The sequence below is a fragment of the Pyxicephalus adspersus genome, chromosome 9 (assembly GCF_032062135.1).
Source record: "Pyxicephalus adspersus chromosome 9, UCB_Pads_2.0, whole genome shotgun sequence".
Taxonomy (NCBI): Eukaryota; Metazoa; Chordata; class Amphibia; order Anura; family Pyxicephalidae; genus Pyxicephalus; species Pyxicephalus adspersus.
Genome location: NC_092866.1, coordinates 34,572,441 through 34,585,481, shown reverse-complemented (window position 1 = coordinate 34,585,481; position 13,041 = coordinate 34,572,441). Strand labels below are relative to the sequence as shown.

Genomic DNA, 13,041 nt, shown 5'->3' with positions numbered 1-13,041 from the left:
GTACCCCCATATTACCTCTTAACAATAGGAGTGCACCCCATCACCTGTCTCCCCCCCTCCTGTACCCCCATATTACCTCTTAACAATAGGAGTGCCCCACATCCCGTCTCTCCCCCTCCTGCACCCCCAGATTACCTCACAAGAATAGGAGTGTACCCCATCACCTGTCTCTCCCCCTTCTGTACCACATATTACCTCACAATAAGAGTGCACCCCATCACCTGTATGTCCCCCTCCTGTACACCCCATATTACTTCACAACAATAGGAGTACCCCCCCATCACCTGTCTCCCCCTTTCTGTATCCCCATATTACCTCACAATAGGAGTGTCCCCTATCATCTACCTCCCTCCTCCTGTAGCCCCATATCACCTCACAACAATAAGAGTGTACCCCATCATCTGTCTCTCCTCCTCCTGTACCCCCATATTACCTCACAACAATATGAGTGTACCCCATCACCTGTCTCTCCCCCACCTGTACCTCCATATTACCTAAATAAAGGAGTGCATCCCATCACCTGTCTCTTCCCCTCCTGTACCCCATATCACTTCACTGTCTCTCTTATATCCCCCTACATAACCACCAGTGCGCCTTTTAATAAGGGTATGACACCCAGAATTAACCTGACAGCTTATAATATATAAATCACACAGTAACATACCTTTTTTTTTTTTTTTGTGTGAGGATACTCAAAATCCATTTTCTTTGCCTCTCAACAGCAATTTCCCGGGATGGAAGTTTGATCAGTGAAGCCCCGCCCACGTCCGTTTCTCTGCCAAACGTCACTTCCAGGTCCTTGTACTTCATGGGAGCTAGCCGCTACTGGTAAACATGGTGTTGCTGACTATCTTAAAGAAGCTGAAGCAGAAGGAGCGGGAGGTCCGCCTTCTCATGCTGTATCCTTTGTATGTAAAGTGAGGAGAGAGTTTGGTGTTCTTCCCGGCTGGTGAGATGTTCATTTATTTATCGGATATGTCTTTGGTAGTCTGGTTTACCTGCCCACGTCAGGAGTGTCTGTCCAACTATGGTCATTTAGATGTAGACCAGCAAGGCTTGGTTTTCCTTTAGCAGAAAGATAAAGGAAGGTCTACATGCTAACTAGATAAAAAGATATAAATTATCTATATATTATTACTTGTTTTTTTTTTTAATTATAATTGAATTGTCTGTACTGAAAGCGAACCTTAACTCAAAATTGTTACTCTACATAAAAGGGTAGCAAACCCTTTTATTTAAAGTCAAAAATGTATTTTTTATTTTATATTTTATTGATCTCGGGCATGTGTGGAAGTAGCTCTTTAATTAAAGAAAACAAATTGCCGATGTGCAGTGAGATTGGCAATCTTTTTTCCCATCTACTCTACCTGATCTTGCGCCTGCACAGTGCGAGATCGGTGACGCCGGAAGATGTTTTTTTTTTTTTTTTAACTTTGGGTTTAGTTTTGGTTTAAATTTGATCTGAAATCGGTCTCGCTGTACAGCAGAACTTCCATTGGCTGCAGAAAGTACAGGACTGGCATCTGATTCTGAGGTGGGGGTGCTGAATACAAATATGCTAAGGCAGAAGTCCCCATCCCCTGGTCTGCGGCCCACTGGTGCTGTCTGACAGGTGGGCCGCGAGAGCATGGAGACCAGCGGTGGTCCGCAGCCGCACCGGCCAGAGCTGCAGACCATGTCCCTTGTACAGATGGCAGGCTCAGGGCAGTGGGTGGGTTGTGTCTCTGGATGCCAGAACAATGCCCACTGAGCCTGCGATGGGAGAGAGGGCGGGTTCTGGCATTATGATGTCACTCAGGGGGATGTCTCTTTCTCCTTTGAGTAACACAGGACTGTGAATCTACCGTCCGTAGATTCAGTGGTCCGTGAGCTCAAAAAGGTTGGGGACCTCTCCAACCAGTTTTAGTACCTAAGAAGAAACCTGAGAAAAAAGTCCAATGGATAGCAATGACACAGAAAATAGCCCTGGGGGGATACAAACTGATCTGTGGCAAAAAAAAGTCTCTTCAGCCATAAAAAAATAATCTGATGGGTTTTTACTAGGTGGACAAAAAAGGATGCTGGGCATGTCAGACTCCTGTGTCCCCAGTATCACTCACTGGTTCTTGCCACAACAACTACATTGTTAATTTGCCCATTAGTGACATGGGGGTTAGCATGATAAACCCATAAACTATGGGTGCAGTGGTTAGACAGGAAAACGGCACTACTCGAAATGTGGAATAATTAACAACATTTGCTACAGGAAAGTATTGACCCTAGTCTTTGCAGTTAACTCTTCTGTTGGGACTTGGCAACAAGCACTTGATTGTTGGGTCCAACCATTGAAAAGTCCTTCGCAAGGAGTCCTAAAAAATTTTATTGGACCGTGCTTGTGAAGACAATCCTTGCGCGAACTTTAACACCTTTTACAACAATCCAGTTATTGAATTAGTTGCCTTGATATACTGTCGCATATTTCTATTTTGCTTTATATCCTTAACACATATTTTACTCCAGAGGTTTAGATAATGCCGGAAAGACTACAATTTTGAAGAAATTTAATGGAGAAGATATAAACACCATTTCTCCAACATTGGGATTCAATATTAAAACACTGGAGCACAGAGGGTAACGTAACACACATCTGGTTCTGTTAACTCCCATTTTTTTTCCCACCGCTAGTGTTTTATTCTTAATTTTTTTTATCAAGTTATTTTTAACATTAACCAACTCTTGCATACAAAAAATGACTGGTTACCTTTACAAATTATTCTTATTCTATTAATTATTAAGAAAATATGCTCCTCTTTAGGGTCCCACAATCTATTATGAATGCTGCAGCTACACTCTCATTACTCTTTATCTGCTGCCTCTCTGAAAATCTCTCCATTAATTTAGATTTCACCTCAGAATAAATTTTAAGATACTGTGCTTTCAAACACTCCCACCTTTCCTGTCCAGTTTACATTTCTGGCCTTTTACATAAATACTTCCCTTGCTTCCCTTTTTGCTCCTCCAGTGACCTACTAATGACTTTCCTCATAACCCTTTCCTACAATTGGCTTTAGCACTTCTCTGGAGCTTCTCCCACTCTTTGGAAATCCCTCCCTCGAAACCCACCCCTTCTCTTTGAATCATCGCTAATAACCCTAGTTATATTTCCTCTATTTATGGTAAACTATACTCCCGCACCACATAGACTGTTAGCTTGGTTTTTGTGTGGTGTTTGCAGGTTTGTCATCTGTATCCTCTATTTTTTGGGGGAGTGTTGTGACTATGCTGTGTAATATGTTAAAATACTTTGTGTTTTGGATGTGCAGTTATACCCTGACATCCTTGAGGAAGTCATTAATCATCTGTCATGTTGAATCCCCAACAATCAGTGCCGCCTTTATTCTATTGGTATGGCACTTCCCACTTCTTGATAGTCCTCACCTATTCAGAAAGCCAGAAAGCCATGCAGCATTTATTCACATAAATTGTTCCTAAACTGTCATCTGAAAAAAACAAAACATTAACAGTCTTTCTGGAACAAATGTCCAGAATTTTCTAATATCCGGCACTCATCAGGTCCCAAGGTTTCCAGATTTTATTAGTCAACCTGTAATTGGGAAGAGAGTTCTCTATATGGACCTTTTATATATTTATACAGGGTGATCATATTCCCCCTTAAAGGTCTCTTCTCAAGGGAGAATAGGTTCAGTAGCTCCTCCATTCCTTTTATTAATTTATTTGTCCTTCTCTGCACTCTCCAATTCCACAATGTCCTTTTTGTGAACTGGTGACCAAAACTGGACTGCATATTCCAGATGTCTGACCAATGCTTTGTACAGGGGCAGGATTATGTCTCCATCTCTGCAGTCTATTCCTCTTTTAATACAAAAAAGTACTTCACTAGCTTTAGATATTGCAGCTTGGCATTGCATGCTGTTATTAGGTCTATGATCTACCAGAACCCCCAGATCCTTTTCCATTTCTGACTCCCCCAAATGTATTCCCCCTAGATCGTCTGAAGCATGCACGGTATTAGCCCCCAAGTGCATAACTTTACATTTATCTATATTAAATGCCATTTGCCTCTTGGCTGCCCAATCAAACAGTACATCCAGGTCTGCTATTAGATTATAGACATCCTGTATGGACTTAATTCCATTTCATGGTTTGGTGTCATCTGCAAACACAGAAATGTTACTTTTAATCCCAAACTCTTTATCATTTATAAAGATGTTAAACAGTAAAGGTCCCAACACTGAACCCTGGGGTACACCACTAATAACCTTAGACCATTCAGAGTATGAATCATTAATTACAACTCTCTGGATGTAGTCTTTAAGCCAGTTCTCTATCCATTATTCAGATTGACTTTTCTAACCTTTTGACCCTAACTTGCATATTAACCGTCTGTGGGGTACAGTGTCAAATGCTTTAGCAAAGTCCAAGTACACTATATCAACTGCTATTCCACGGTCTACCTCAGAGGTAGGCAAACTCCGGCCTTTAGTCCAGATATGGCCTAGCCAGTATTCCAGTCCGGCCCAACGGCCCCCTAGTTATTTATTTTTGGATCCAGCCTAATTGAATTGTTGCGTTATCGAGAGTTCCCGCGATATCATCGAGTTCCCGCACAGTAACCCCAATTACTATGCCTAATGAGCAAAAGCAACGCGCAGCAACCAGTCCCTGAAAGGTTTGGACTAATAATTTTACATTTAAAATAGTAAATGGGGGGGGGGGGGGGGTCGGGTTAGTGATTCCTTGATACACTTCAGAGAGATGGCTGATTTTCCACTCTAGCTGGTAAGAAAGAACCACAGGGCCCCAAGAGATTACAAGCGGTAAATAAGGGAAAGCTTGAGTTTTGCCTCAAAAAAAAAAAAGTTTCTGGCTCTTTTCAACCCTGACCAGAGCTTAGTCTTAGAGGGTAAAATAAGTTGCTTTACTGCTGTTTTTATCTTTCTCATTTCTCCTATCCATTTACGCATTTTAACTAGCTTTCAGTGGCAAAAGTGATCTCTTGTTTTTGCTACATTTTTTAGCAAGCCATACAACTTATTTTTGTGCAATCATTTGATCCTGCATTAATGAATATGCTTTGCACTTTATTCTATAGATTCAAGCTAAACATGTGGGATGTTGGAGGACAGAAATCTTTGAGATCCTACTGGAGAAATTACTTTGAGAGTACAGATGGTTTAATCTGGGTGGTTGACAGCGCAGACCGTGCACGGTTGCAGGATTGTGCTCAAGAATTAGCTGGGCTTTTACTAGAAGAGGTGGGTTCATGCACACTATTATTTTTACTAAATAAATCAAGGTATTTATGTAAAATAAAATAGCGTTTAGGTCAATGCAGTGTTCTTCCCATGCCTATTTAGCTGTTGCCTGCTTAACTTTAGAGGTCACTGGTTCCTTGCCTAGGAGACAGCTGCTATGCTTTACTGTCTCACGCAGTTACTCTGAAGCCATGAGTCTCATTTTCTTGGTGTTTTGGGATAGTATTGGCTGAGGGGTTTGGTGTGGGCATTGTGGGAGAGATCTACCCTATTGTTTTAAACATATGAAAATCGCTGCAAAAGCATTTGTGCATACTCATGGTTCAACTTGGTCAAAATAGGTTTCCAATAGGTTTGTCAAAAAGTAATTGTTTCCTTTTAAATTTTTAGTTCCAAACTCTATACAATCCCATCTTTTACAAATGTTTGTTGCAGTTGTTTGTGTTTATCCAGATGTGTTTGTTATAGAGCCTAAAATAGACAAAAATTTGCATTATATATTTTTATTTAAGGCTTTCTTACAGTTAAAATAACACTTTCAAATACAAAATTGTTAATATACCAGATGTGTGTGGATAACAAAGAAAAGAGAACCTCATAACACTCATGTGTAGACCTCTTAGAAACGGATCTACAAACAATGAGAGGAAAGAAGATAGTGCTGGAGATTTCTGTGTGAATATGAAAGTATTATTTTGGAAAAAGTTACATTGGGACCTCTTTAAATGGAGCCAATTGTACAAGGGAGGGGATTCCAAAAATTGAAGCCAAGCATTTCATTGCGTCAGAAAGTGTTCCAGTTATTGGCTATAGCTATGGGTTCTTCCATGTGGATAATGTCATTTACAGTGGCTACCCACAATGTCAAAGAAGTGAAGGTAGTATCGAAAAACTAAAAATTAAGAATGTTTTTTTTTTTTTTTTTTATAGGCTCATTAGTTTACTACTTTGTGTTTTTTTTTTAACCACATATAATCCAACCAGTTAGGTAATACAATATCATAAAGTTTAACAGTGTCAAACTGAAGGTAGTAGTTTCTGAAAAAGTAGCTATTGCTTGTCTTACTTGCGCAACCTCATCTCTGCACCTCCAGCAGGTGTATAGTTTTTCTGGGAGGGTAGGGTGAAATGTCCTCTAGAAAGGACTTTAAAATTTCCAGTTTAATCTGGACATCTACTTGCCCTAAATAAAATATACTGTGTTTAAGTGTTCCCCTTGTTTAAAAAAAGGTTATTAAAAAAAGACCAAAAGGCTTAATTTTCAGAGCTATAAAGGCTAGTTGGGGTTGCCTGAAACCTGTGCTGATGTAAATCTCCCAGCAAGTTACATAGTAGGTTAGGTTGAAAAAAGTCCATCTTATCTAGTCCAAGTTCAACCACTAGGGTCCAGAGGAAGGCAAAAAAAACTCTGGTACAATTTGCTTCAATCGATAGTAGTTTCTGAAACTACTTTCTGAGGGAGCCGATTCCACATTTTCACAGACCTTACAGTGAAGAATCCCTTCCTTATCCGAAGTTTAAACCTCTTTTTCTCCTGACGCAAAGAGTACCCTCTTGTTCTTCGTAATGATCTCAATGTGAATACAGGTTAACAAACGAAAATCCGGCCATCGATAATCCGTTTACTTCAGTTTCCCGGCATGATTATCAGATTGCATATTCAATACAGGGACTGTAGTACACTGGCCACTAATGTTTTGGCGCTGTTCTGCAGGAACACTTGCTTGCTAAACTTAACTACACGTTGAGACGTGCCTGCTCCCTGCTCCCTGGAACTGTGCCAGATGTCAGCGGTGCTGTGAGAGAAAGACTGGTCTCTGTGTGAAGGTAAGTATAAAAAAAAAAATCCGTGATTTTCTAAAATATCCGGCACTCCTCAGGTCCTGATGTTTCCGGATTTTAATAGTCAACTTGTAATTGGGAAGAGAGTTCTCTATATGGATATATATATATATATATATATATATATAGTCTCTTCTCAAGAGAGAATAGGTTCAGTTCAGCTAATCTCTCCTCATAGCTGAGCTCCTCCATTCCTTTTATTAGTTTAGTTGTCCTTCTCTGCACTCTCTCCAATTCCACAATGTCCTTTTTGTGAACTGGTGACCAAAACTGGACTGCATATTCCAGATGTCTGACCAATGCTTTGTACAGGGGCAGGATTGTGTCTCCATCTCTGCAGTCTATTCCTCTTTTAATACAAAAAAGTACTTCACTAGCTTTAGATATCGCATCTTGGTATTGCATGCTGTTATTAAGTCTATGATCTACCAGAACCCCCAGATCCTTTTCCATTTCTGACTCCCCCAAATGTATTCCCCCTAGACTGTATGAAGCATGCATGTTATTAGGCCCCAAGTGCATAAATTTACATTTATCTATATTAAATGCCATTTGCCACTTGGCTGCCCAATCAAACAGTACATCCAGGTCTGCTATTAGATTATAGACATCCTGTATGGACCTATTTCTATTACATATTTTGGTGTCATCTGCAAACACAGAAATGTTACTTTTAATCCCAAACTGTATATCATTTATAAAGATGTTAAACAGTAAAGGTCCCAACACTGAACCCTGGGGTACAGCACTAATAACCTTAGACCATTCAGAGTATGGATCATTAATTACAACTCTCTGGATGTGGTCTTTAAGCCAGTTCTCTATCTATTATTCAGATTGACGTTTCTAAACCTATTGACCCTAACTTGCATATTAACCGTCTGTGGGGTACAGTGTCAAATGCTTTAGCAAAGTCCAAGTACACTTTATCAACTGCTATTCCATGCTCTACCTCAGAGGTAGGCAAACTCTGTCCTTTAGTCCGAATATGGCAAAGCCAGTATTCCAGTCCAGCCCAACGGCCCCTAGTTATTTATTTGTGGATCTGGCCTAATTGAATTGTCGCGTTATTGGGAGTTCCCGCGATATCATCAAGTTCCCGCACAGTAACCCCAATTACTATGCCTAAAGAGCAGAAGCAACGCGCAGCAACCAGTCTCCGGAAGGTTGACCTCTAAGGTTGTGTTTTCAACCTCGAATGTCCTGTCGAATTATTCTTCGTCCAACACCGGCAACAAAGCCCTGTGTTTAGTGTGCAACGACACCAACAGCACTTTCAAGCTGTCAAATCTCAAGGGGCATTTCGATGCCAAGCATGCGCACACGTACAGAGACTACACTGTGGACGACTGAAGACTCACAGTTGGAAAAAACCTTTCCTTGGACACCTTGTTTCTTCTGACCTAGTGTGCCTTCTTGACCTCCTGAAATGGCCTAGTAGTCCAAAAAGTTTGCCGACCCCTGGTCTACCTGTTTACTTACTTCGTCATAAAAAGAGAGTAAATTTGTTTGACATCTTCGGTCTTTCTTGAAGCAATGCTGACTTTCACTTATAATATTATTTTCTAGTAGAAACTCCTCTTTTTGGTTTTTTATCAAACTCTCTAGGACCTTTCCAACTATGGATGTTAAACTAGTCTGTAGTTAACTGGTAATACCTTTTTGAAGACAGACCATGCACTGAATAAAACCCTCCACCTTGCTACCACTCATTTTACCAGTTACAATGTTTGTTTACAAGGAGTTATAAAAGCTTACTTACTGTTTGTGGTTACTATAAGGATTTAACTCTTGATTCTAAGCCACTTGTTTCACCAGCCAAGAGTGAGCAAGTATGTTATTAATATGTAAATAACATTTCTGTGTATCTCAATGTATTTTTTTTTTCACATTCAGAGGTTAGCAGGCGCAACATTATTGGTATTTGCCAACAAACAAGATTTGCCTGGTGCATTATCGAAGGAAGACATTTGTGAGGTTAGTAAAGCATCTTGTGACATGTTGTATGATGGGCATAAATTATTGCTAACTGTATACACTTTTATTTATTATTGCAATTTGATCATTTTATTGTCATTGATCATTTACAAATTACAGAAAACCATAGCAACTAGTTGGATTTACCCTTTCATGTTAGAGCTGTCACAATAATTAAAGATGATTGGTTGTTTTACTTTAATTTTTACAATAAACTTGAACATAGATTGGATATACCTATTCATTTCTTTCCTGCAGGCATTGGAATTGGCTAACATTAAGACACATCACTGGTGTATACAAGGATGTAGTGCAGTGACTGGAGAAAACCTCCTCCTAGGAATAGACTGGCTTTTGGATGACATCTCCAGTCGAATCTTTACAGCTGACTGAAAGAACATAGAAGAAAGAAAGCTAGTTTTTAAGATGGAGCAAATTGCCTATTTATTTAATATTTATTCAGCTGATTAAAATCATAACACTGCTATGACAACAGGCATAATGAAAAGCAGGTTTCATAATGAGAAGGAAGGAAAAAAAGAATGCATATTTTTCTTACTGACACACAGGATTCTAAAGTCGGGTATACAGTTCAATAATAACATTTTAATGCTGAGTGTTGGTGTCCAATATAGAAATGTATGAATGGAGTCCTGTTAAATAAAAAAATATTACCAGAGGGTTTATCTGGTAATTTAATGGCACATTTCTCTAAATTGCAAAATTTTGTGTTCCTATGAAATCATGATATTGAATTAATTCAAATGTTTAATACTACATTGCTTGTTTGAACTGACATTTTTGTCAGGATCTACTCCATTGTATTTTACTTTGTATTTATCCTAGAATGGCACACTTAGACACATAATAAAAACTTTTTAGGGCAGTTGATATATGTGGTTGAAGACACAGCTTAACATGTGGTACTTTGACATTCAGTATTATGCTGATTAGTTTTCATTTAGCTCTGTGGTCAGTACAGTTTTTCAAGTGCAATAGCAGATGTACTACATGCAATTTTAGCATACACCAGGACACAAGCTTTGAGCCGGATGTGCAAAATAAACTGGTCTTTCAGAAAAACTGTTTTATGTGAATTGAAATCTGTTTAGATTGTTACTAATAGGACATCAACTGCATAAACCGCAAAATAAAATTAATACATATATCCTGCAGTCTGTCCCTACCTTTAACACAAAAATTTGCAGCACAGGAGTGTTTCTGTAAAATTGTTGCCATTTCCAATAACAGTTTAAGCTGCCTGGCAGTTCAAGGGTCAAATCATTCAACAATGGCAAGAGTCCTTACTTTGGTTTCTTTTTTTTTTTTGTCTTCTCCATTTGGCCGAAACCTTTTGTAAATTAAACTTTTGGTGCAAATGCTTAAACAGTAATAACTAAAGTTGGACTTTAATGTCTTTCTCCTATTAACGTGGAACATCCTTTACAAGCAAGCAAGGAAGGTGCCATTTTTGCATCTGTTTAGATTTGAAGATGCATGGTGCTGAACCTGTAGTTTACTTTGACACCATCCTCATGCTTGATATAACTCATGGGAAAGGGATCTAAATGGGTTTTAAAAAGATATGTAAACTACACAAATTCTTACAATAAGTCAATGCAGAACTAGCAGTTCAAAGACCATCCTATTAAAAGTGGGGCTGGTAACAAACTTACTTGCAGTACCAAAAGATAATAAAAGTTCCAGAGAAAAAAAACAAGAACTGCTGTCTTAATTCTAGTGCCAGTGTGCATCATCTGTCATTTTGTATTGTGTCCATAGCCATCGGTTTTTAAACACTCTTATGGTGGTGTACAAATAGTACTTCCATTCTTTGGACATCAGCCACACACCTGTGCTGCAGGAAAAAAAACTTTGTCCTCTATTTGGAAGCGGTAGTCTTTCGGCAGAGGTCTGACACACCCCCTACTGCTGGACCTATAGTTTTGCAGTTTGCAAAGCTCACACATCCTGCAAATTGGAGAGCTCTGACTCAGAAGGTGCCATGTCGGATGTATCCAAAAAGATTACCCTTAAGGGACAGAGGAAAAGCTCTTTTACTTTGGCTGTAACTCATTTGCACAGACTTTTGTTTTGTTCAACCATGCATGAAATGCTCTAAAACACTTAAAAAATTGCTGACCCATGTGGAGGTGCATATGCAGAAATTTTCCTTTTTTACAATTTTGCATAGATCGGGTTAAATCCTTTGTCAGGTAATTGTTTGTTGTCCCTGTTATAGAGATTGTTCCTGTTTCTTTCTCAATAAATACACAAACAACAATAAAAAAGGTAATCAACTAGGAAAAGGTTTTGCTAAAATAACACAGTGAGGACTCCAGTAATCCAGATTGTGCAGACAGATTAAAAAAATGAATTTTATTTGTTTTTATTGACATGTACAGTCTAGTAATAAAATTTGTCTTGCAAGAAAATAAAAAGCTGATTGTTTTGCTATTTTTTTTATTTGCATGCCGTTTGTATTGATGCATTACATGCAGGCAGAATTTAGGGATATTACCTGCAGCATAAATAATACACCCTGTAAAGCAGGAATGTCAAACTCAAACACACAGACGGCCGAAATCAAAAACTTAGACCAAGGCAGGGTCCAAACCTGAAATCCATTGAAAAAATTAATGTTTCTCCTCACCAGATCCAAAACCTTCCCACACGGAAGGTGTGCCCCCTCTGCCTCTCTCTTCACTGTTACACAGAGCCTTCTCACACAGAAAGCCATCCTCAACATCCCTATAGTCGTGCAGCCAGGCTTAGGCTTTTGCCTTTGCGATCGCCTGTGATGTGTGGGAGGGGCAGAAATCTCTCACTTGTCACATAGACACGAATGATGCTGAGACTACAATTCCCGGCATTACTTGTGTCTATGGAATAGAACAACGGGCCACGCAGTGATGCGAGTGATGCTGGGAATTATAGTAGCGGTATCACTTGCTGCAATAGGTAGTAGCAGGTGGGCCAGATGCTATTCCCCTTTGGAATTCCCTGGGGGGGGGCAAAAAAAGGACAGAGTTTGCCACCCCTGCTGTATATTTACAAAGTGTATATTTTCATGATAACTATAATCTACAAGCAGACCTGGATGTACTGTTTGATTGGGCAGCCAAGTGGCAAATGAGATTTAATATAGATAAATGTAAAGTTATGCACTTGGGGGCTAACAACATGCATGCTTCATACTGTCTAGGGGGAATTCATTTGGGGGAGTCAGAAATGGAAAAGGATCTGGGGGTTCTGGTATATCATAGACTTAATTAACAGCATGCAATGCCAAACTGCAATATCGAGAGCTAGCAAAGCACTTTCTTGTATTAAAAGAGGAATAGACTGCAGAGATAGAGACATATTCCTGCCCCTGTACAAAGCATTGGTCAGACCAAATCTGGAATATGCAGTCCAATTTTGGTCACCAGTTCACAAAAAGGACATTGTGGAATTGGAGGGAGTGCAGAGAAGGGCAACTAAATTAATAAAAGAAATGGAGGAGCTCAGCTATGAGGAGAGATTAGCTGAACTGAATCTATTCTCCCTTGAGAAGAGACGTTTAAGGGGGGATATGATCAACCTGTATAAATATATAAACGGTCAATATAGAGAACTCTCTTCCCCATTATTCACTTTGAGATCATTACAAAGAACAAGAGGGCACTCTTTGCGTCTGGAGGAAAAGAAGTTTAGGCTCCGGATAAGGAAAGGATTCTTCACTGTAAGGTCTGTAAAAATGTGGAATCGGCTCCCGCAGAAAGTAGTTTCAGCAACTACTATAGATTGCTTTATGAAAAAGCTGGATGTTTTTCTAGAAGCACAGAATATAACTGGGTAAAAAGACTTTAAAGTAAAAATAACAGTGACTGTTCCCTAGTGGTTGAACTTGATGGACTTATGTCTTTTTTCAACCTAACCTACTACCGTGTTTCCCCGATGATAAGGCATCCCCATCAAATAAGCC

General features: G+C 39.4%; 2 protein-coding genes across 2 annotated transcripts in view; one reads left to right on the top strand and one right to left on the bottom strand.

Moving 5' to 3' along the window:
• The window catches only part of LOC140337619 (uncharacterized), a 37,274-nt gene extending 36,171 nt beyond the window's left edge, over positions 1 to 1,103 (bottom strand). Inside the window, exon 1 of the mRNA XM_072421368.1 lies at positions 665 to 1,103. Within this exon, the coding sequence (XP_072277469.1) occupies positions 665 to 810 (146 nt within the window). The 5' untranslated portion in view covers positions 811 to 1,103. The remainder of the gene's footprint in view (positions 1 to 664) is intronic.
• On the top strand, positions 766 to 11,515 carry ARL2 (ARF like GTPase 2). Its single transcript, XM_072421370.1, has 5 exons — positions 766 to 899; positions 2,500 to 2,610; positions 5,093 to 5,255; positions 8,994 to 9,074; positions 9,333 to 11,515. Exons 1-5 carry the CDS (start codon positions 835 to 837, stop codon positions 9,465 to 9,467), a joined length of 555 nt encoding a protein of 184 aa, XP_072277471.1. The 5' UTR covers positions 766 to 834; the 3' UTR covers positions 9,468 to 11,515.
• The last annotated feature ends 1,526 nt before the right edge of the window (positions 11,516 to 13,041 follow it).